General features: G+C 34.7%; 7 protein-coding genes across 7 annotated transcripts; 4 read left to right on the plus strand and 3 right to left on the minus strand.

Annotated features, from left to right (window-relative positions):
* The first annotated feature begins 4919 nt into the window (after window positions 1–4919).
* LOC126762191 (transmembrane protein 182) lies at window positions 4920–7151 on the plus strand. The gene has a single exon (XM_050478750.1). It carries the CDS (start codon window positions 5010–5012, stop codon window positions 5754–5756), a length of 747 nt encoding a protein of 248 aa, XP_050334707.1. The 5' UTR covers window positions 4920–5009; the 3' UTR covers window positions 5757–7151.
* Window positions 7152–7610: 459 nt separating this feature from the next.
* On the plus strand, window positions 7611–8983 carry LOC126762190 (vacuolar protein sorting-associated protein VTA1 homolog). The gene is made up of 3 exons (XM_050478749.1): window positions 7611–7860; window positions 7939–8089; window positions 8168–8983. The coding sequence occupies exons 1-3, from the start codon at window positions 7689–7691 to the stop codon at window positions 8796–8798; spliced, it is 954 nt and encodes a 317-aa protein (XP_050334706.1). The 5' UTR covers window positions 7611–7688; the 3' UTR covers window positions 8799–8983.
* Window positions 8984–9160: 177 nt separating this feature from the next.
* LOC126762194 (novel acetylcholine receptor chaperone) lies at window positions 9161–13922 on the minus strand. Its single transcript, XM_050478754.1, has 4 exons — window positions 13324–13922; window positions 10097–10235; window positions 9853–10004; window positions 9161–9790 (listed from the first exon to the last, which is right to left on the minus strand). The coding sequence occupies exons 1-4, from the start codon at window positions 13441–13443 to the stop codon at window positions 9722–9724; spliced, it is 480 nt and encodes a 159-aa protein (XP_050334711.1). The 5' UTR covers window positions 13444–13922; the 3' UTR covers window positions 9161–9721.
* Window positions 13923–14744: 822 nt separating this feature from the next.
* On the plus strand, window positions 14745–16175 carry LOC126762189 (uncharacterized). Its single transcript, XM_050478748.1, has one exon. The coding sequence runs from the start codon at window positions 14747–14749 to the stop codon at window positions 16088–16090; it is 1344 nt and encodes a 447-aa protein (XP_050334705.1). The 5' UTR covers window positions 14745–14746; the 3' UTR covers window positions 16091–16175.
* LOC126762195 (transmembrane protein 60) lies at window positions 16085–16728 on the minus strand. Its single transcript, XM_050478755.1, has one exon. It carries the CDS (start codon window positions 16575–16577, stop codon window positions 16185–16187), a length of 393 nt encoding a protein of 130 aa, XP_050334712.1. The 5' UTR covers window positions 16578–16728; the 3' UTR covers window positions 16085–16184.
* A 261-nt stretch (window positions 16729–16989) lies between these two features.
* Window positions 16990–21360, plus strand: LOC126762182 (coatomer subunit alpha). The gene is made up of 3 exons (XM_050478737.1): window positions 16990–18212; window positions 18280–19385; window positions 19461–21360. Exons 1-3 carry the CDS (start codon window positions 17267–17269, stop codon window positions 21108–21110), a joined length of 3702 nt encoding a protein of 1233 aa, XP_050334694.1. The 5' UTR covers window positions 16990–17266; the 3' UTR covers window positions 21111–21360.
* A 390-nt stretch (window positions 21361–21750) lies between these two features.
* LOC126762193 (protein big brother) lies at window positions 21751–23047 on the minus strand. The gene is made up of 2 exons (XM_050478753.1): window positions 22785–23047; window positions 21751–22719 (listed from the first exon to the last, which is right to left on the minus strand). The coding sequence occupies exons 1-2, from the start codon at window positions 22847–22849 to the stop codon at window positions 22143–22145; spliced, it is 642 nt and encodes a 213-aa protein (XP_050334710.1). The 5' UTR covers window positions 22850–23047; the 3' UTR covers window positions 21751–22142.
* Between the last annotated feature and the right edge of the window lie 72 nt (window positions 23048–23119).

Here is a 23119-nt window from a genome sequence, read left to right on the forward strand (position 1 = left end):
AGCATATGTATATAAATAAGATTTCAATCCACTGGTTGACGTTTTACACCTTAAGGTATTTCCCTGGTTTTGATTCTTGCAAGAGTATAAAATGTTCGGTTAAACACGAACTTAGCCCTTCCTTACTTGTTTTGGTTGGTTTCTCAACTACTGGAACTCTTATGCAAAAAAAAAATTAAATAATTGAAGAAAGGTCATTGACAACTTAATAAAACTTGCGTCAGCTTCTGAGCACCAATCCTAATAAAAATATTCAACAACTATTTTAGTATAGTTTTGTTACAATTTTAACTAAATTCCAACATAATTAATGGATAAGGCTTTAAACATTTTGACGCATATTTAAACCCGTTATGTTATGCTCTGCATCCATACCACAGGCGAGTATCGATGTTGTTCTAGATATGAGACGTCCTATTAATAATCTAAAATACGCGATTTGCTCACGTACACATATTTTCGTAGATAGGACAAAAGGGAGAAAAGTATGAAATTTCAAAATCTCAAGGTCAATAGAATATCAGGTTCAATGCCCGAACATTTACGTGATGTTTGAAGTTCGAATGACACACAACTTTGCTTTGTTTGCTTTCTTTTTTTTTGATAACTTTTTACCTTACACTTCTTTCGTGACATTTATTTATGGTTCAATTTTAGTTAGCAATAAAAGTGGTCTGAAAACTAAAAAAAAAAAATTCCATTCGATTTTAAATGGAATAAAAATTTACATAGCGACTAGTTTCGAGCCTATTGTTTCGCACAAAAGATGAAAGCGAATGAACGAGACCACTTAGCACTCTCGTAGATAGAATGTGGTTACTGTAAATTTAAATAAACTAAAAATAAAAACACAAATGAATTTCATTTCGAATGCAGAAAAAAGACCATAGATATTGTCATAAAGTTTTTTAATTTATTTGAGGTCATATAGCACGTTACACGTGTATTTGCAATTCGGATTTCGAAAATTAAAAAAAAATTAATTTACAAAAGGTTCAGTATTTTTTTAATATGATTATGAGACAATACATACTTGTATATGCAACATCTGATCGAACTTAATCTGGACTGGTCCATTTAATTTTCTCAGTCAGTATTAGTAGTATTTTGGGTGCCGTACTTAATGGGAAAATATTCTATAAGCATCGTGAGATCTTAGAAAATTACGCAAGTAACCTGTTTACAACGATGTTTTTTTTCTATGTTAAGTCAAAAATATCGTGTTAGCATAAAGATGTCAGATCACGGATCAACACAATACATTTGATTCTCACTAGAAGAAGAGGTTGATTTCTCAGGTCATCAAGTCCGAAAATATTTGAAGCTCAGTGCTTGATTTTATTAGAGTATTGGTGCTGGATAACACATTGGAAAGAGAAGAAGGCAATAGATCACAGGTCACAGTACAAACTTCAGATATATATGTATCTATCTCTATTTATGAGTTACCTGAGCCGGGTTATATCCACTTGTAAGTCAGAAAAAGCGCGATTTTTATAAATGTTTCTTAAAGAATCATTTTATCTAATACATAAATGATATGCGATTGCTTTTAAAAAATTTTGAATTCCCTTGATCTTGTAGCCGATCTTCAGGAAAACCTCCTCCCAGAATAAAAAAGTTATTACAATAGGTGAGTACAGGTAATGAAGGACTAGAGATTTTCCTTACCACCTCTAAAAGCGGAGTTTCGAAAAACAGTCTTTAAAGTTTTAGGAGCCAATTAACGGTTTTTTCAATAAGAGCACTGCAAAAGTTTTTTTTAATAAAGCAAAAATATCCCAAACAATTTTTGCTTTATATCAATGAAATTCTTTAATCTTGTGAAAGTACATCGATGCCATTACGTATGGAAGTCGTTTTTTGTTTTTTGCATGGCCACCGCGGGCACGCTTGCAGAAGTCCAGATAGCCGATACTGCTGCATTTCGTATGAAGTTCATAAATCGCCGCTGGCTTGTTGGCATAGACCATAGACTTGGCATAGCTCCAGAAGTAATAGTCTAACGGCGTCGAATCGCACGACCGAGCTGGCCGGCCATTTCGTGAGATAACACATTCACCAAACTTGGTTTTCAATAAATCGATTGTGACATTCGCTGTGTGGCTTGTGGCGCCGTTATGTTGGAACCACATATTGGCCAAGTCCATATCATCCAATTCGAGCTAAAAATATTCGGTTATCATTGAGTGGTAGCGACTCTCATTCACAGTAATGTGCCGGTCTTGATCATCACGGAAGAAGTACGGCCCAATGGCACCGCCGGCCCGTAAGCTGCACCAAACCGTAACTTTTTCGGAATGCTGGTAATTCATGGAGTACGTGTGGATTGCTGCCTAACCAATAACAAATTTGGCTTATTGACGAAGTCATTCAGCTAGAATTGAGTCCCATCACTGAAGATGATTTTTCGTGGAAAATCCGGATCAATTTAAGTTGTTATTCAGCCCAATCCACGAACATACGACGATTCTGGTGGTCAAACGGTTCAGCACTTGCGACTTGTTAGGATGTGGGCGAAGATCTTTTCGTAAAATTCGCCACAACGAAGTCACAGAAATTCCCAACGCTTGAGAACGACGTGTGAGAGACTGATTTGGGTCGTCCTCAATTGATGCGCTAGCGGCCGGAATATTCTCGACACTAAGGGCACTTCTTTGTCTCACTGGCACGGGCACATTTTGTGCTTTGCCTGTGGGTTCAAATTTTTCCACTAGATGCTCAATTGTTGATCCGACAGGACGATTATGAGGACCATAAATTGCACGTAGCGCTCTTAAATTTGAGGCCACTGACTTCGAATTTCGGTAGTAAATTTTAATAATTTCGACTCGTTTTTGGATCGTACATCTTTCCATGATGAAATGGCAAACGTTTCTGAAGAGAAATGGCAAAAGAGCGAGGAAAAATACGGCGTCGTTTGCTGTCCCTATCGGTTTATTTTTGTAGCGTCCCTATTGAAAAACCCGTTATACTAAGTGAAAAAATTCTAACAAATATGCTCATGTCTTCTATACTATTCACCGGACCAACTAGAAATTTGTTGATAATGTTGGTAGTCGAAAAATTCTTTTCGCATTTCTAATCAAACTTCAAGCCATTTTCTTTCAAATTTATGTTCATTCAAAATTTATGCAAAAATAGAAAAATAATTTTTGAAATTCACAAGTGGTTGGAAACCCTTAAACTAATTGAAGAACTATTTATACAGTTACAAAAACAACATTTTATTCCGATTACATATTCTTATGCAAGGTATACGTTTTCTTTGCTTTGTCAAGTTACTTCATTTTTGATAAACGGAAGATTGATTTCTGAAACGAAACTATATTTCGTAGACATATTTTTTATATGTTTACATCCACACATGTGTATATACAACGTACATATTTGTGTAAAAACATACTAAACTTATTTATAGCTTCACAAGCGCACCACTTATTCATAATTGAAGCTGTACCATTAATCAAAGTCAACTTAGTATTCTAATTGGTTGAATTTGTTGACTAATCTCTGCACAAATATCGAAAGCAACAGGTGCGAAGAACATAAATTTTAAAATTGACGTTTGTCCGAAAAAAGGTGTGTAGTAAGCGCGGCATAAAGCTTAACAAGTAAGCCACCCGCAGCAGCGTATTAAAACAGGCAGCATGGTAACGAAGGAGCGGTAGCAGTGTGAGCCATTTCAGACATGTTACGATTAGCCAATGAGAAACAAGATCAGCATCACTCTAGCTGCTGCGGCAATGATCAGTATGCTGGGCATGAAACACGTCAGTTTGTTTGTAATTTGCACATTTTAAATATTAAATAGACACAAATACATATGTATGCCCATTTAGTAGCTCAAGGAAGTATAATAAAATAAGCATCAAGCTATTTTAGCACGCTTCACGACAAATTCCATAATTAATCGGTACTGTTTAGCTTCAAAACCTGAAATTAAATAAGATAAATTGTGAATGTGGTCAATATTTCAATTCTGTATCTACAAAAATGACTTATTAGAGAGCTTTCGGTATTAATTCTAACACGCTGTCGAAATAAAACTCTACGAGGGCGTTCTCGACAACAACTCGATCGACGTTGACACTCGCAAGTTTATTAACTCATTTTTTGTGTCTCAAATAAATAAATTAACATCCGGTTATCAACCGTTGAAAAAAAACTTATATGCATTTCTTAAAAAAAAAACATTATGAAATTGATTTTGAAAAATATTTAAGCATTCAGCTACTGAATTATATAACAAACGCTCCTACAACTACAAAGTTTTTGTGTGAAAAAGACATTTTCAATTTAAAAATTTATTAATCACAATTTGATTTTTTGGCAACAGGCGGAAATAGAAGACGCAACATCCGCATATATACATACATATGTATATACCATTATGTGTGTTACAAAAACCCTTTCGCGGTGGCCATTAATACTTCAATAATGACGTCAGCGTTGACCATAACTAATGGCAAACTGTGAACATCTAATTTCAAAAAATCGTTACTAACTTTTTATTTAAGTAAAATTACTTTTAGCTTAAAACAAATATTTTAAATATAATACTAGTCTCAGGAAATAGCTTCGGTAAAAGTGCTTGTAAAACTATATTAGCTAAGAAAATTGGAAAAAGTTGCTTTTTAGCAAATACACAAACCTTTCAGACAGATTGTATGCTAACTTCAACAAACAGAAATTAATTTATGTTTGGATCAAGAAAAAAATATTTATAAATACAGTTTCATAATTTACTATAAATTTTTTAAACATATTCGTTATAAAAATTTTTAAGTAGTATTTCGACAAACTCAATAAATTAATTATTAAATAATTATTTATTTATAATTAAAAAATGTAATTGTTATGTTAGTGCAAAGCAACTCTGTGGTAAATGCAACCATATGAATGCTTTTTGACAGCTGCCAATTGGTAGCAACACAATCCACCACTCCCAAAAAGAAAATACCAACAGTGCATTAATCAAAACAATTTTTCGGTTTGCAAGCTAAAGCATGCAAAAATCTTCGCATATCGCACGCCAGGACTCACAAGAACAATTGCCGACCACACACTACAAAGTAGTTGTACCATCAATGAAGCGTCGTACATTGGCAGGCACCTGTGGCGTTGGTGTGTTTGTGATTGCATTCGTTGCGATTGTCATCTCATTCGCCACACCCAATTGGCTGGCAAGTGATGACCGGATAACTGGTGCTAAACTGAATCGTCTAGGATTATGGGTACATTGTTTTCGATCACTACCCGATGTGAATGACGATAGTCAACGCCGTTTCTTCGTCGGCTGTCGCTGGGTGTATGACCCCTTCACAACGGGTTACGATGAGATTCGAGGATTTTTACTGCCTGCATTCATGATTGCAACACAATTTTTCTACACACTTGCATTTATTGGAGCGCTAGTATCATGCGTAGGCGTCTTGGTATTCTTCCTCTGCGCTGGACCGGACCAAAAACACTTTGTAACTCTTATAAAGTTAATAGGGTATGTAATGTTGGGCACAGGTGTGAGTGCAGCTATTGCTGTAATTGTTTTTGCTTGTTTTGGAAATCGTAATGGCTGGATGCCGGAACACGCCAACAATTGGTTCGGTTGGTCATTTGTGTTAGCGTGCGTTGGAACAGTATTTTCTTTAGTGACAGGAATTCTATTCCTTACGGAACAAAACGTACAAGCGAAAAAGCGCAAACAATTCAAAGAATCTCAAACACGTTTTGAGTTAGTGCAAGGCAAAGCCTAGTGGTGGAGTCATCTTTCGACAGAGGAACTTAGTTTGCTAATGCACAGGAGCAGTCGCGAAAGAAAACGATTGCGCGGAAAAATTCAACATAGTTCTACAAGTTTTACGAAAGAAGTGTAAAAGTATTTTAAGGATAAAAAAGACACGACTTCAAACATTCTATATTATTTAATCACGAAATCTAAGCATGCAGCAATGCATGTGCCTAAATTCCGTCCATTTAAAGGAAATAACGACCAGTTCTAAGTTAAAAGTTTTTTTTACATATATAACTTCAACTTTTTTGAAGAGCTCGAAGCAATAAAACGCGAAATAATAGTCGTAAGTTTATGCAATTCACACAAGGTTAAATCGTATAGTTATAAAAAGTTCTCATAATTCAGCACAAATGGCCAAAAACGCAGTTGGTACTTATGACATGCATTTACGTACATATTAACTTGCAGTATATTTATAGTCACTTAAGACTGCCTTAAAGAAGAAAAACTTTTGCATTTGTGTCCAACAACGAATTTTAACTAGAATCTCAACTTGCAAATATAATTTTAAAATAAAAAACGAAAATAGCGTTAGCCGTTTGTACTGATTGTGTGTATTTGCACAATTATAATTTGGAAATTCACAGTAGAACGAACCAATTGTAATATGAAAACACATGTAAACAAACATGCAACACAATTGCTTTTAGAACAATACATATCTCTCTATTATCGTCCACGAATATTAAATAACCATGTGCCTTAAGTAAAAATTGTTAAATGTAGTATATGTATCTAAGAATGAAGTAATTAAGAAGTATACGCGAATTGTGTGCGTCGTTCTCCTACAAAAATTGCATAAACTTTCATTGTTTTTTTATGTTTGCACAACATATTCATAGGCATATAATTAAATATAGACATATAGTAAGTAGACGGTTGAATAAGCACAAATCATTTTAATATGTTGCAACACAAAATTGTTAAAGCATTGGAGGCGCACAAAGTAAAAATCGACATATATAGCCTTTTTTGTATATATGTATCAACAAATAGTGCCTTAAAAACAATATTGTACAAATATACAAGTAATTAATACCTAATAATCATTCCAAATTTTCGAAAAACATACCTATGTGTAAATTGTTTTGTATCTTTTAAATCGTAATAGAAAGTTTAAATGTATTTAAATTATTAATGCAGAAAAATTTTACATCTACACAATAAAGCATCCATACGTAGTACATTCTATAATAATATACATATATATACAACTATAATAATATATCATGTTTACGTCTTATAAACCGGCGATGTCACACTTCGAATACGATATCTTCGCAAAGTTTTTTGTCCATTTTAAACTTTATAATTCGCTTCTACTTGATCATTAATAAAGAAAATAAAACTAGTGTTATTGTGTGATTTTTCATTGTTCTTTATATTTCCACTACAAAAAACAATTTACTTGATTTATATGAGAACTTTTAGTGGGAAGTTTATAAACAGCGTGAGATATTAACAGTACACAGATAGTAGGGTAAACATGAATGGTAAGTACATACAACCCTCTTTTTTTAATAGCTGGCTTGTAATTTAAAAATATGTACGTTGGATATTCAAATTTTTGGCCTTATATACTCAAAAGCCTTGGTCCATAAATGACCGAAGTAAGCACTCCCTGTTAAAATCCTGCTTTGGATCGTAGGCTTACAACCCAGGCCAGTTAATTATAATAACAATATTAAAAGCATATTATTGTGTTATTTTTATTATCGAAATCATTTTCTTTAGAATTATGCTTCAAATGTTAAAAATATACACGGCAACTTTTTTCCACACTAGTCTATTCACCTATAGATGTCGCTTTACTGACATTTCATAGAGCTGATTTCATAGCTGCTGCATTTGTTTTGTCCAATTCGATTATTGCAATTAAGAACTACAAAAAATTATGGAATTTCCACCGTGTCCAGCATCTTTAAAACAAATCCAGCATTTCCTGAAGATCGCACAGGAGCATGATTCGCGTGATATTGTTGTGGCGTATTGGGCGCGGCTCTACGCTCTACAAATTGGATTAAAAATTTCAAAGCAGCAACCAGATGAAACCAAATTACTATTGGGTGCGTAAATTTTGTGCAAGGGGTGTAGAGGAGATCAAATATTGACGTAAAAGTGACTCACTTTTGTTTTGATTCTAGCAATAATGGATTGGTTGGAAAATATGAAGAAGCAGCAAACGGAAAATGAAGCAATTACTAACGAGGTAGCGGCACAGGCACATTTAGAAAATTATGCTTTAAAATTATTCCTTTATGCTGATAAACAAGACCGTGACTCAAATTTTGGCAAGTGAGTTCAAGTAGTGCAGTAATATAATTAAGGAAATTTTTAAACAAAGCTTTATTCAATTCAATATTACTTTTATAGAAATGTGGTAAAAGCATTCTACTCCAGTGGTGTTATCTACGATGTACTGCAAACATTTGGTGAACTCTCCGAGGAATCTATACACAATCGGAAATATGCCAAATGGAAGGCAGCATACATTCATAATTGCCTTAAAAATGGCGAGACCCCCATACCCGGTCCAATGCCAGATGGTGATGATGAATTCGCAGCTGAAGGTGGTGCCATAGGTGGAAATGGTGATGGTGGTGGTTCAGCTGATGGTGAAGGTGATCCTGAAATCACTGCTATACCACAAGATCCACCAGCCGAGGAAGAAGTTGGTCCAGCACCGATACCAGATCCTTCACCACCGCAAAGCCCTCCACCTACCGTTGATGAGGTTCTGAATAATCCCAACAAATTACCAAGCCCACCAGTCGATGAAGAGAAACCTGGTGGTTTCGAGCCTTATGTACCGCAAGCGCAGCCAAGTCGAATATACATACCTCCAACACCAGTCGCCGATTTGCAATTAACACCAGAACAAATAATGAAAGCGCAAAAATATACGAAATTCGCTGGCACTGCTCTCAATTTCGATGATGTGAAAACAGCTATTGATAATTTGCAAAAAGCTTTAAAACTTTTAACAACGGGTGAAGATAGTTAAATTATTGCAAAAAAGGTATTACTGCTTTACAATTAATATATACATGTAGTTGTGCTGTGCTTATATGTCATATAGCTAACGAAATTCACTAAATATGTTTATATAATACCGCTGTAGTAAGTACTAAAAACCAATTATTGTATGGAATAAGTTACAAATACTAAAATAAAATTCAAAGCTTTTAATGCTCAATTTTTACTACAAAAAATAGATGTAAGCGAAATGAAGTTAAATAAGCTATTGAATACATTTCTGCTACACAGATTTATAGGGAAGCGTCCATACCATCGCATTTGGACAAATTTTACTAATTTTTATTGTACTTACTGCAAATAACTTCACATTATCACCAAAAAAAATGGTTTTCAGTTTGAAATTTTTATTAAAATTGCGTGCGAATTTCATTTGAAAACAAAAATCGATGAATAAAATTTTAAATGATAGATGAAGTTCCACTACATCACATTTATGAATTAGTTTATTTCAATATTCATTAAATTGTGCGGTTAAAAACGTTCATTATATGATAATTATGTGTATATATTTACTGACAGTGTGTTGAGCACATTTCATGGTAGACTTTTGGATTTACAACGGGTTTTACTTTTAATTTCAAAGAAAACATTAATTTATGATACAAAATGGTGACTGTGCAGTTATGAGAATATTGAATTAGAGATGTTTACGAGATTTCTTATGTATGATGTTATGAATGGTTATTAATGTTTGTCACTTTAATCATTGTTGTAATTGAATTGATTGCTTTGATGTGCAAATTGCACTTATGTGTGTATGTTTATCTTAAGTCTGATGTGATGAGATGTGATGTGCGAGACCTTTTTTCTCATAGATAATTATGCGTTATATTTTATTAAAATGGATTGATTGTGAATATCTGCTTTCTACGATGTCTTATTGAGTTCTTAATCCTGTTTCACGCCATTCGTTTGTGGTTGTGTGGCAGCTGCTAATTCACTGTCTTTCCGACTTGTCTGTAATTTGAATATAATGTTCTAGTGTACAATTCGAATCTCTTTATTTGAGTTTTATATACCTGATACCATACAACAAGTCGTCCGCCTAGCATGAATGTAAATACGAGCGCCGGTCCAGATCGTTCGAATGGATCACTGACCATCCAATGTTGGTAGACACCCAAAATCATTAATAGCAACAGAGTTACATTGGCAGCATTTTTTACTTTATCTGCAATTTCATTTATTCATTTATTTAAAATGTTATTTAATTACTTAAAGTGTTTCGATAAGTCATTATGTATGCGTTTATTTTTAACTTACGATATGGAATAAGTGCCATAGCCAGCCCGCAAGTTATTTCCAGGATACCAACAGTTCGACGATACCACTTCGAGGGCAATTTGAAGCCAAACATTGTGGCCAGCGGAAAAACTTTGGCATATTTAACATATTCTGTTCGCTGTAAAATATAAACAAATACAATACAAATTAACAATAACCTTAAATATTAAAAAAAATATATAAAACTTGATTATTTAAAAACATAATAGTAATAAATTTCTAACTTTTTGTTAACAATTTGAAATTCTATTAAATTTTCTCAACAAAAAACAAGAAAAAAACGTTGACTTCTCGAAGGTATAATACCTCACAGGTGCATATTTTATAGCCAAAAGGGTATAAAATGGTTTGTAAATTGATTTTGATCGCTCAGTCTATATGGCAACTATATGTTATAGTGGATCGATATCAATGGTTTCGACAAATGAGCAGCTTCATATGGAGAAAAATACGTTTGTAAAATTTCGGAAATATATATCAAAAACTGAGGGCCTAGTTTGCTTATATACAGATGGGCAGACAAACATGGTTAAACCGACTCAGCACGTGACGTTTATAATTTTATTTTCGACGTTTCCATTCTGGATGTAAAAACTTCGAGGTAAACTTAATAAATCTTGTTTAGCGTATAAAAAACGAAAATTTCATTATTTAAATGTTGTCACTCTTTGTTTCAACAATTTGTATTTACAATCATTTTACTCAGCACAAAAAAAATACGTATATTTTAAGTTTTAGAGATAACTTGTATATAAATATTTATTTCATGGGCGAATGTGCTTAAAAAGGGCTTAAGAATATCTGGTGTGAAAATTGATGTAATAAAACATATCAGAGAGAGCAAACAAAGTATTTTCGTATATGATTTTTGTTCAAAATTGTTTTTGCCTACACACATGTATTTACGATTTAAATCTGCATACATATGTAGATATGTATATATGTAAAAAATTTTATTATGAAATTTATTAGCGCTTTTCGCTTTCACACTGTAAGAATTGGCATTGCAAAAGACCATCAAAATTTCAAGTTCAAAACAAAATATTTTATATTTCTATGATATGGAGGTATAAGAATATATTTACAAATTATTGCACTTTTTATATTGAAATATGTATTTACGTTAAGAATGTTTTCTCTTTTACATACATATAATTTTATATGTATTCAACGTAAACATTTACAAACGTTACGTATGGATGTACATACACTTATGTAGTTATCTATTGCGTATATTTGTATGAATATTTCACATCTTTGAAATACGTATTTAAATTTATGCCATGTGTTGTTACTTGTGCTTGAGGAAATACTTTTGTTTCAGCAAGTAAAATCGGAAGTATGCATATAAATTCAGACATATGTATATACTTACACATATATACAACGTGTATATTTACAATTTTTTTTACAATGTAGAGAGAGGCGTCATGATAATGACCTCGATTTAGAATCTATGAGGACAGCATTGTTTCTGGGGCTATAAAAACCTGTCATAATTTGCAAAAACAGTTTTTGAAAACTCAAACGAAGAAAAAATGTTTTACATCATATTTTTTATGCATTATGTTATTTTTTTTTCAGAAAAATACTTATTTTGCTTATACTATAAAATTGTATACATATGTACATATGTATATGTACGTCATGGACAAGCGTCACAATTTTGAGCGGAAAATATCGCTAAGGCAGCTGCCAAAAGCAGAAAATGATGAGCTGGTTTCTTCCTCCACATACACCACTTAGATTATAAATAAATAAATTATAAGTAATAAATAAGTTGTATGCGGTTTTTGTATTCAGGATTTTGAAATATATATCCGAAAACTAATATACAAGCAATAATGTAAAATTATTCGTACTTAAATTTGGTGTAAATATTAACAGCTATAAACATTCAATTTTCACCTTTATTATAAACTATGTACATACATATATACAGTATTTGATGCGAAATACATATATATCCATACTGACATTTATCTATTATCCGCTCGTAATTTTCGTTTTGCAATTCCATATTCTTCGATAGCGTTTATTTTGCGGGAAAAAAATGTTTATTTGCTTTATTTCGTGCCGCCAAGTAAAAGTGTTTCAATAAAACTTTGTTTACACAGAAAATTAATTGTACAATTACGTTGAGCGCTTCATGAGTTCAATAACATAAATTAAAGTCGGTGTACTACATGTTTTCGGCTACTTAGAAATTTTCAAGTGCCTCAAACTAGGTAAATAAATAAATGGTTGAGTATATGCTCAGCTGGAAGTTGTATTTCATGATCAATAATAGGGATTATTGGAACATGGAAATGGACAATAAATCAAACAGAAGAGGATTCGCGATTAATGAGCTTAGCGAAAATTTTTAACTCATTCGAATACATTCATGAATATTCACTTATCGCTCAATAAAGCAGAAATATATTTATAAAATATGACATAATAGCCAAATCGCAAAAGTTGTGAGAAACCAAGCTGTGGTATTTAAGTGCTGGACACCAATGTATGATTTAAGAAATTTTATCTTAAAACCTTTGTAATCATAACGAATAAATGATATACCATTTGTTTTCTCAATTTCCGTTTACGATCACGAAATAGTATAGTACAACTCTCTTGTGGAAAACGTAGAAAATAGAGGAAAACATGCTTCATTATTTACATGCATAAAACTTCATAAATCGTCCAGTAAGAATTTTTCAAATTCGGTCACAAGATGAGTTAATTATAAAGTTTTTTTTGTTATGGACAGGTATGATTCTAACGATAAATAGTCGATAGAACGATCATAATGAAGTTATTTTATGGAAACTATTTTTTTCGTGAAGGGTATTTTAGCTTCGAAGTTAATTTGTTTTATTAATCAGACCCAAATATCTTGTCTTTAATTTTTGGAAGGCATTCAAATAGAAAAAATCAATAATTCCTGGTACATCCTTATGGATTGCATATGCAATATACTTTACAAATGTACAGCAGTTTTATGTGTACATCGATAAGCATACAAAATCATATATTAGTATCTCTCAGATATACATAAATACATGTAAGACACATGTATGCATATAATTATGGAGGCTTCATGTATCAACAGAATCATTGATTTTTCATTTAAGAAAAAGATACATGGTTTCACCTATATACATTCTAAGAATACACATACATATGTGTTAACTAAACTTAACTAAATTTCATTTAATGCTTACCAAGTCCTTGAATAGATCCTTGCTAATAGCTGGTGTCAACTTAAGTAATCCCACAAAGATGAAGAATAATCCGAGCAGTATGGAAAGACTCTTCAAAACTATCGTATTCGATGTGGTCATTTTGAGAATTATATGTATAAGTATTTATTTTTCAATAATGTGCTTTTTCTTTACTTAATTTACATATATCTATATAATAGCGTTTTTAAAATTTTCAATCTAATCAACTAAATATACATACAAATGTGTATAAATGACACAAGTTCATTAAATTCAATTTTTTGTTAGCACAAATTTTGCTTATACATACATACATACATATGTATGCATTTGCAAATGTATGTATAAACTGGTGTTGTTGCTATTCCCACAAAGCGCCGCACTGCAAATCCCTTATACACGTAATAAATAGACAACCGTTTGGTCTATTTTTAGTGTTAATCGTTCAAAAATTTTGTTCAAACAAAAATTTCATATATGCTATATTTTCACTTTCTTCTTATTTTGTATTTTAAATACATATTTTATTTTACTCTTATTTGTATTTTTCTTTTGGTGTTTAGACAACAACCGGCCCGGCGCGTTTATTTTTATTGAAACCCACGGCGCTCATGTTCGAAAATGACTGAAACGGTCGGTCAGTCGGTAGCTCGCCAAAAGTGGCAAATTGCTGGTAACGAAACTAAATGTTTCTTGGCTCTACGAAGGGCGGTGGATGGTAATATAGGCAATGCTGTTGACTATATAGACAGACGCTATTGCGGTGGTTGTTTTCTAACGAAGCCATCTTCGTGATGTTTGCAGCTTCCTGTAAATCGATTGACACACATATTCATACACATGCAAAATCGTTAGTGACTGTTTTTGCAGATAATAAGAAAAAAGAAAAATAGTGAACACAAAACATCTTTTATGTGGACAAGCAGATCCTTAGAGTTAAGAAATCATAAATTATAGAAATAAATACAACTAAATTCCTAGACATCTAAAGTATAATGAATTCCGTCAGTACTAGTAGTTAACAACTTCCTTTTCCGTTTTGGAGTCAATGAATGTTATAAATTTGGTAATTAAGAACTTGAGTAATGGACAAACTTATAATGTGTTTCCACTTTTAAACTTTTTAATCCAAATTTAGTTTTTTTGAAAGTTTTAGTTTGTGTTATTTCTATCAAATTTGTGGAATTTATGTAAAGCATTGGTAAATGTGCTGAAGATTTCGATTATAATTTTATATCTAGATTTAAATAATTTTTTAATACTGTTTTTTATTACCAACGTTGCGCAAACACATTTTAGAAATGCATATCTGTATACATGAACCACCAGCTGTTCATTCTGCTAAAATTTGTCGTTGTAAACAATTTGTTCTTAATTACTTTGTGTAAATTTTCCAATTATAACGTTTTTTATTTATTCAGAAATGTCTTTAGTTGCTTACGCGGCCAGCAGTGATGAGGATTCTGACCATTCCGAAGAAGAAGAAGTTTCCTCTTCCCACACTAAAACCAAAGGACGAGTTGTATCGGTGACACCTGTGGTCAATGGTAATCTCGGCACAGGCACAATAAGCGACGACGAAGATGATTATGCGCCAACCGAATATACAGCAATTTCAAAAAGTAAAATATCTCAAAGTCTTTTATTGCCCCAACCAAAAAATATAATTGAAGTTAAAGCACCAGAAGAAGAGTTCGACCTAACGCCAATTTTTGCAAAACTTCCATTACCCAAAAACACCGTTGAAAATAATGCAACTATCGAAGAAGAAGACGATGAATTTTTACATAAAAAGGCGGTAGCACCGTCTGAAGAAGTTAAACCTAAACCTGTGCATGTGGCACCCAGTAAAGGTCCTGTTAAAATTACAATTCCATCATTGAAAGATTTTAGTGACGTTGAAAAAGATATTGCTAGAAAAGGGAAAATCAAACAATTACCCGAAGGACAGAAAAAGTCTAGTTTATTAAGCATGCTACCACAAGCGAAGTCAGAGCAGAATTTTGCTAAGGCTGCTCCTAGCATCGCGTCAAATGATATTACACCTCAGGTGAAAAAAACTCCATCACTTACAAACAACCCATTTATTCCGGATGCTGTAAAAACTCGACGTCCCGCATGTAACACCGAAGGTGTTGATGGTATAAAAAAACCAATAAAGAAGCACAAACCCACCGATAAAGCAAAAATATCTTTGGTCAACTGCAGTGACAGTGACGACAGTGGCGATGAACCCGGTGATTTCTTCTCCCTCAATTCCGAAGACAAACTACCGGAAGTTAGCATTAACGAAATTAATGCTATGGTCGCGGAACGTGCTGTTAAAATGGCAAACGTAACGACAGAATTCTTAAGAAAGTTTTCAGAAAACAAACAGTCTGGGGAAGAAAATGTAGAAGTAGAAAACGAGAGGCGTTTGGCAGAAAAACGAACTGAGCAGCCTGTTTTGGATAAGACTGCTTTGCAAGCACTGACAGGCACTAGTTCCAAACGAAGAAAAAGAGAAGAAAACATACAGGTTGTGGATATCTCAAGCGCCGAAGTACTACCAAGCAGAGAAGAATGGATGCGTACAGCTTTAGCGTCTTCTACTGCCTACCAACCAACTGGTGTTTTAGTTGATGAAGAACCGGTAGCTGGTACTAGGCGAAAACATCAAATCACCTATCTGGCACACAAAGCGAAAGCCAACGAAGCTGAATTACAAGCAATGTGGTCTGCGAATCGTCAAACTCGGAAGGCAACCCAAAGCAAATACGGGTTTTAGAATGTATTCTTTAATTCTTAACTATATTTAGTACATAAATGTGTTAATTTACATTTTTTAAACAAATAGATTGTATAAAAATAAAGTGTAATTTTCACCAAGATTCAATTTTGTTCAGTCGACCAAACACGTAAACAATTGATGCAGAAAGCAGTATCCATATGGGTATCATTGTCACAAATATTGATATCTCCCACTGCGGGTATTCTAAACGCAAACAAATCATAAGCTGAGAAGCGATTTTCAGCAACACACCACAAATGTACCATTGGTAATAAATGAGCAACTCCTTGAGTCGTTTTAAATTTCTCCATTTGCGTATGATTTTTATAACCACGTAAATTATTAATATTCCGTCAAATACCCATAGCGGAATGAAAGTAACAAACCAGCTCCAGTGTGTTCGTGGATCCAATCGGAGACATAGCAAAATGAGGAAGACTAGCACAATGAACCAAGTAAATAATGCACGATGTGCTAAAGTCATTATTACGTTTTATTATGTGTTAATTGCCAACATTATCATATATTTAATAACTTGTTTAGCACTCAGATTATTTTTCAATTGATCAAAATAATTGTTGAGAATCTGAATGGGTGAATAACGTAAACTTATCCGACAGAAACAAAACAAAAATAATTTCTAAGAGTTGCCAATTCAAATATTAATATTAGTTCGAAGAGGTTTTCTTCAACTATAATTTTTAATAAAATTGTATTAATTTAATTTTATAACAAATCATCACCGTATTTATTAATTTAATTTAAAGTATTTTATATTCAAAAATAAAATATTATTTCTTAAATAAAAACCAAAACAGTACGCTAAAAAAATTTATTTTTTTCTTACAGCTGATTCTTGAAATATTGTAATAGATGTAAAACGTTGAGTAGTAGACGATTAATAACTTGACGTGTCACTTTTTCAGCAAAAGTAGAATTTTGCACATATTCCAATAATTTTTATAATTTTACCAAGTATTCAGTATTTTAGTGGAATCACTTGTGACTCTAAAAGTTACTATACTTAATTGCTACATGAAAGCAATATTTTGGAACTTTAAGTAGTTATATTTACGATAAAATCAAAAACACACGACACAGCAAGTAACACAAGAGTAGTGAATCCTAACCATCACTGCTTCGAAAAGTTCGGAACGATTTATATATTCCAAAATGCTGACCAACTTTGAATCAAAGTCAGCACGTGTTAAAGGTTTATCCTTCCACCCAAAACGACCATGGATTCTTGCCAGTTTACACACTGGTGTAATTCAACTTTGGGATTACCGCATGCACACACTGCTTGAGAAATTCGATGAGCACGATGGACCGGTGCGAAGTGTCGCCTTTCATCAACAAATGCCACTCTTTGTATCTGGAGGCGATGATTATAAAATTAAAGTATGGAATTACAAACAACGTCGATGCATTTTCACTCTTTTGGCTCATTTGGACTACGTACGTACAGTTGCATTCCATCATGAATATCCATGGATTTTAAGTTCATCAGACGATCAAACGATTCGCATATGGAACTGGCAATCCAGAAATTGTATTTGTGTGCTTACTGGACATAATCATTATGTTATGAGTGCTCAGTTCCATCCGACAGAAGATCAAATAGTCTCCGCTTCTTTGGATCAAACTGTACGAGTGTGGGATATTTCCGGGCTACGTAAGAAAAATGTTGCCCCTGGACCCGGTGGATTGGAAGACCATTTGAAGGGTCATCCTGGTGCAACCGATCTCTTTGGACAAGCTGATGCTGTTGTCAAACATGTGCTTGAGGGTCACGACCGGGGCGTGAATTGGGCAAGTTTTCATCCCACTTTGCCACTCATTGTTTCAGGCGCTGACGATCGTCTTGTCAAGTTATGGCGTATGAACGAATATAAAGCTTGGGAAGTCGATACATGCCGAGGTCACTACAACAATGTTTCCTGTGTATTATTCCATCCTAGGCAAGATGTAATACTTTCGAACGGAGAAGATCGTAGCATTCGAGTATGGGATATGACAAAGCGCCAATGCTTGTATACTTTCCGACGTGACGGTGAACGTTTTTGGATACTCACAGCTCATCCCACATTAAATCTGTTTGCTGCTGGCCATGATGGCGGTTGGTACACTGAATATAGCAATTTATTATTATGCGCACATTTACATAATTTTTTTTTTCTTATTAGGCATGTTGGTATTCAAATTGGAACGCGAACGTCCAGCCTACGCCGTTCATGGTAACTTACTTTATTATGTGAAGGACCGTTTCCTGCGCAAACTTGATTTCACAACTACTAAAGACACCGTTGTAATGCAATTACGTGGGGGTGCTAAATCACCAGTACACAGCATGTCTTATAATCCTGCATTGAATGCCGTGCTCATTTGCACACGAACCAACAATCTTGAAAATAGCACCTACGATTTATATCAAATACCTAAAGATTCTGAATCTCAGAATGAGACCGAATCAAAACGTTCATCTGGCATCACCGCTATCTGGGTAGCGCGCAATCGTTTCGCTGTACTCGATCGCAATCAACAGTTGGTAATTAAGAACTTCAAAAATGAAGTTACTAAAAAAATTCCAACTTTCTGTGAAGAGATATTTTATGCTGGTACAGGCATGTTATTGATACGTGACCCAGAATATGTTACGCTCTATGAAGTACAACGTTTAGTATCCGTGGGCTGCATTAAATTGGCTAAGTGTCGTTATGTTGTGTGGTCTGCTGACATGTCATTGGTCGCGTTGCTCTGCAAGCACTCTGTGACTATTTGTGACCGTCGTTTGCAATATTTGTGCACAATTCAGGAGAATTGTCGCGTCAAGTCTGGCGCTTGGGATGATTCGGGTGTATTTATTTACACTACAAGCAATCACATAAAATACGCCATTACCAACGGCGATCATGGTATTATTCGCACCCTGGACTTGCCTATTTATTTGACACGTGTTAAAGGCAATCAGGTGTTCTGCCTGGATCGCGAGTGCCGAACACGTGTACTACACATCGATTCAACGGAGTACAAATTCAAGTTGGCGCTCATTAATCGTAAATACGACGAAGTTTTGCATATGGTCCGCAATGCACGACTAGTGGGTCAGAGCATTATTGCCTATCTGCAGCAAAAGGGATATCCCGAAGTTGCGCTACATTTCGTAAAAGATGAGAAAACGCGTTTTGGGCTGGCTTTAGAATGTGGTAATATTGAAATCGCTTTGGAAGCTGCCAAGGCACTAGACGACAAAGACTGTTGGGATCGTCTAGGTCAAGCTGCATTGCTGCAGGTAAGGATACAAATTTATAAATTATATACATACACATACTGTATACAATAAAATTATTATATCCAATTATTTTAGGGAAATCATCAAGTGGTCGAAATGTGCTACCAACGCACAAAGAACTTTGATAAGCTCAGCTTCCTCTATCTAATCACGGGTAATCTGGAAAAGCTTAAGAAAATGAATAAGATCGCAGAAATCCGCAAAGATGTGTCAGCTCAATACCAGGGTGCCTTGCTCCTAGGCGATGTTAAGGAACGTGTAAGCATACTGAAAAATTGCGGACAACTGTCATTGGCCTACCTCACGGCAGCAACTCATGGTTTACAAGAACAAGCAGAGCAGTTGGAAAATGTTATCACACAGGAAGGCAATGAGTTGCCTGTTGTCAACCCAAATGCAACATTATTACAGCCACCGGTACCCATACAGCAAGTAGAAAGCAACTGGCCATTGTTGACTGTCTCAAAGGGCTTCTTTGAGGGTGCAATGATAACACGTGCTGGTACCAGTGCCACAGCTAGACAAGCGCTTAATGCCAATGCTGACGCCGCTGTCTTGGATGATGTTGGCGCAGGTGACGGCTGGGGCGCTGACGCTGATTTGGGTCTCGGTGACGATGGTGATGATGAAATGCATGATGCTTTAGATGAACCCGGCACTGAAGGTGTAGGCGATGAGGGCGCCGGCTGGGATGTTGGCGATGATGATTTGGTGGTACCCGAAGAACTTGCATCGAAAATTAAAGCCTCAGCTTTGGACAACGGTTTCTATGCTGCACCAAATAAAGGGCTTTCGGCCGCACAACATTGGGCTAACCATTCACCACTTGTATTGGACCACGTTAAGTCTGGTTCATTTGAATCGGCATTCCGCTTACTAAATGACCAATTAGGTGTTATTAACTTCAAGCCATTCAAAACCCTCTTTCTGCAGAATTACACATGTGCACGCACCAGTTTTACAGCTATGCCTAATTTGCAGTCATTAACCGCATATCCACTGCGTAACAGCGGCGAGACCAATCCTAAGAATCAACGACCAGCTTTGGGTGTAAAATTAAATGATTTGGTGCAGCGTCTGCAGGCCGGTTACCAATTAACTACAGGCGGCAAATTTACCGAAGCAATCGAGAAATTCCATTCCATATTACTGCACATCCCACTGTTGGTGGTGGAAACGAAGCAAGATATTGCTGAAACCCAGCAATTGTTGAAAATCTGTTCCGAATACATACTCGGTTTAAAGATGGAGACCGAACGCAAAGGTATGCCAAAATCTACGTTGGAGGAGCAGAAGCGACTTTGCGAAATGGCGGCTTACTTTACACACTGCAAACTACAACCTGTCCACCAGATTCTTACGTTGCGCACAGCATTAAATATGTTCTTCAAACTCAAGAACTATAAGACCGCTGCATCATTTGCACGTCGATTGCTTGAGCTGGGACCACGCCCGGAAGTGGCGCAACAAGTGCGCAAAATATTACAAGCATGCGAAGTCAATCCCGTTGATGAACACCAACTGCAATATGAAGAATTCAATCCATTCAATATTTGTGGCATAAGCTATAAGCCGCTGTATCGCGGCAAGCCAGAAGTGACATGTCCCTTCTGTAGTGCTGCTTTCGATCCACAATATAAGGGCAACCTGTGCACGGTCTGCGAAGTGAGTCAAATCGGCAAAGATAGTATTGGCTTACGCATATCGAATTTGCAATTTCGTTAAATGTTAGCAAAAAGTTATTTGTGAATAGATTGCCTATAGTGGCTTTAAGCGGAATGTCAATTGCTGGCAATCAATTCAATAAGTTTAGTTGATAATTTTACACAAATCTATATTACGAAAATGTGTTTTGCCAATTATATTATATTATGTATCTATCTATGTACGTCTTTCATGTAATCCCAAACATGTCATTCAAATGGACCTAACCAAAAAAAAAGTTCAATAAAATTACGTATATTTAAAAATATAACTTGATTTTTAAAATAATAAATGTAATATTTTTCATTGTAAGCTCTAATTTACCGTGCCATTGTTGTAACTGTTCAACCGCAACCTTGTTTAACCACACGTGAGAAAATTTATATAAATAATGAATGTGAATAGGGTTTTTCTAGCAAAATAATTTGGACTATGACTTCGTTGATAGAAGAGTTCCTTCGAATTATGTTTAAAATTTGATAAAGATGTGCGCAAAATTCAAGATCGATATCGCAAAAACTGAGGGACTAGTCGCGTATATATAGACAGATGGAAATTGACTTCGGAAACCTTTGCAATGACGATATAATAACTATCTGTTTCATATACTTGTAGTCTGATGTACATATATTCGCCAACTAGTCAGGAAAACACATGCGAGTATAGTAATACTTTTTTACCAGGTGGAAATTTAATTGATATAAAATTAATACAATTATTAGTATTGGACGTAATACATATTTTGCACAAAATAATACTTAATTTTGAGAAAACCACCATTATTTATGCTTACAATTAACTAATTAGCATATGTAGAATAGAAATTCGGCGTGAATACAACTAAGGGGCTGATAAAGGAGGTTCTTGATTTTAAAAATTAATTTATGTAACTTTTCGGTATATAATAAATTTTACACTTACACAATGCACTCTTTTCTTTTATTTTGCAAAAGAATTAAAAAATTAAACAGAAAGACCCTTCTATATCAGCCTTTACCCCGTATCAGAGTAATTCTATTCTAAAGTTTAGCCCGCTTTTCTTTCTCCCCAAAGTTAACGTCTCCACATACTGGCACCAACTCCAATACCACCTGAGGGTACACCGCGGCGTACAGCTTCCATATCAACTTCTGGTCGGCTATCACGATATGCTCGTTTGGAATCCTCGAATTCGCGAAGCCTCAAATTATATCGTTCGATTTGTTCGCGCAATATTTGATCTTCGTGCATTGCACGTCGTTCATCGAACTCCAGACAGCCCGATCCATCCAAACGTTCCAAATCTAGCCAACCACGAAAACGCACACACACGCCGTTCATTATAAAGTACGATTTTATATAAACCTTTCCATGTTCTTTATCAAAATCGCATTCCTTATCATGTAAATATGGGTTTTGGGTTGCGTTAAAAACCAGTTGTAGATTCGTACCAGATGCCACAAATGAGATTTCAGTATGACCCTCACGACAACCATTGTGGAAACGCATTTGGCGTTCTTCTTGAGCCCGTTCGCGATACCCAGTATAACGGATTTCACTCTCCCGGCTTAAGCGACGGAATAGTTCATCGCTTTCAAATTTTGCCTTTTGGTCGGGCACAACACGCGGCATTTTAAATATGAAACGCGGCCTTTAAAGATAACATTACTGCCAAATTATATATATATATATAATTTTTAATTTCAAACAATTTACCTGGGCTGCTCATAGATGCCTATGGGGTCGTTGTAAATCATGCTGGCCAATGCTGCTTCATTCATTTTCGATAAAGTGATTTAACTCTCTATATATTTGATTATATACGACTATTGTGCTATCTGCTTTTAATTTACGGACCGATATTTAATGATGGATTATTTAAACTTTAATTCTTATACAGTAAAATTAACAGCACTCAATATTTATAGGAACACACATCTAAATCCAAAAATATAGCTGCACATAGTTGTTTTTCGACTTTTCTGTTGTTATACTAACATTTTTGCGGTTTCGTAGGGTTGCATTTTTTCTTACTACAGACTGATACTTTT

This window comes from Bactrocera neohumeralis, chromosome 6 (genome assembly GCF_024586455.1).
Source record: "Bactrocera neohumeralis isolate Rockhampton chromosome 6, APGP_CSIRO_Bneo_wtdbg2-racon-allhic-juicebox.fasta_v2, whole genome shotgun sequence".
Lineage (NCBI taxonomy): Eukaryota > Metazoa > Arthropoda > Insecta > Diptera > Tephritidae > Bactrocera > Bactrocera neohumeralis.

Coding starts and splice junctions, on each gene's coding strand:
- LOC126762191 (XM_050478750.1), top strand. CDS start 5,010: ATGCAAAAATCTTCGCATATCGCACGCCAGGACTCACAAGAACAATTG.
- LOC126762190 (XM_050478749.1), top strand. CDS start 7,689: ATGGAATTTCCACCGTGTCCAGCATCTTTAAAACAAATCCAGCATTTC. Junction 7,861..7,938: donor TGAAACCAAATTACTATTGG/GTGCGTAAATTT, acceptor TTTTGATTCTAG/CAATAATGGATTGGTTGGAA. Junction 8,090..8,167: donor CGTGACTCAAATTTTGGCAA/GTGAGTTCAAGT, acceptor TTACTTTTATAG/AAATGTGGTAAAAGCATTCT.
- LOC126762194 (XM_050478754.1), bottom strand. CDS start 13,443: ATGACCACATCGAATACGATAGTTTTGAAGAGTCTTTCCATACTGCTC. Junction 10,005..10,096: donor TATGGCACTTATTCCATATC/GTAAGTTAAAAA, acceptor ATGAAATTGCAG/ATAAAGTAAAAAATGCTGCC. Junction 9,791..9,852: donor GACTTGTTGTATGGTATCAG/GTATATAAAACT, acceptor TTCAAATTACAG/ACAAGTCGGAAAGACAGTGA.
- LOC126762189 (XM_050478748.1), top strand. CDS start 14,747: ATGTCTTTAGTTGCTTACGCGGCCAGCAGTGATGAGGATTCTGACCAT.
- LOC126762195 (XM_050478755.1), bottom strand. CDS start 16,577: ATGACTTTAGCACATCGTGCATTATTTACTTGGTTCATTGTGCTAGTC.
- LOC126762182 (XM_050478737.1), top strand. CDS start 17,267: ATGCTGACCAACTTTGAATCAAAGTCAGCACGTGTTAAAGGTTTATCC. Junction 18,213..18,279: donor TGCTGCTGGCCATGATGGCG/GTTGGTACACTG, acceptor TTTTCTTATTAG/GCATGTTGGTATTCAAATTG. Junction 19,386..19,460: donor GTCAAGCTGCATTGCTGCAG/GTAAGGATACAA, acceptor CAATTATTTTAG/GGAAATCATCAAGTGGTCGA.
- LOC126762193 (XM_050478753.1), bottom strand. CDS start 22,849: ATGAATGAAGCAGCATTGGCCAGCATGATTTACAACGACCCCATAGGC. Junction 22,720..22,784: donor GGCATCTATGAGCAGCCCAG/GTAAATTGTTTG, acceptor TTATCTTTAAAG/GCCGCGTTTCATATTTAAAA.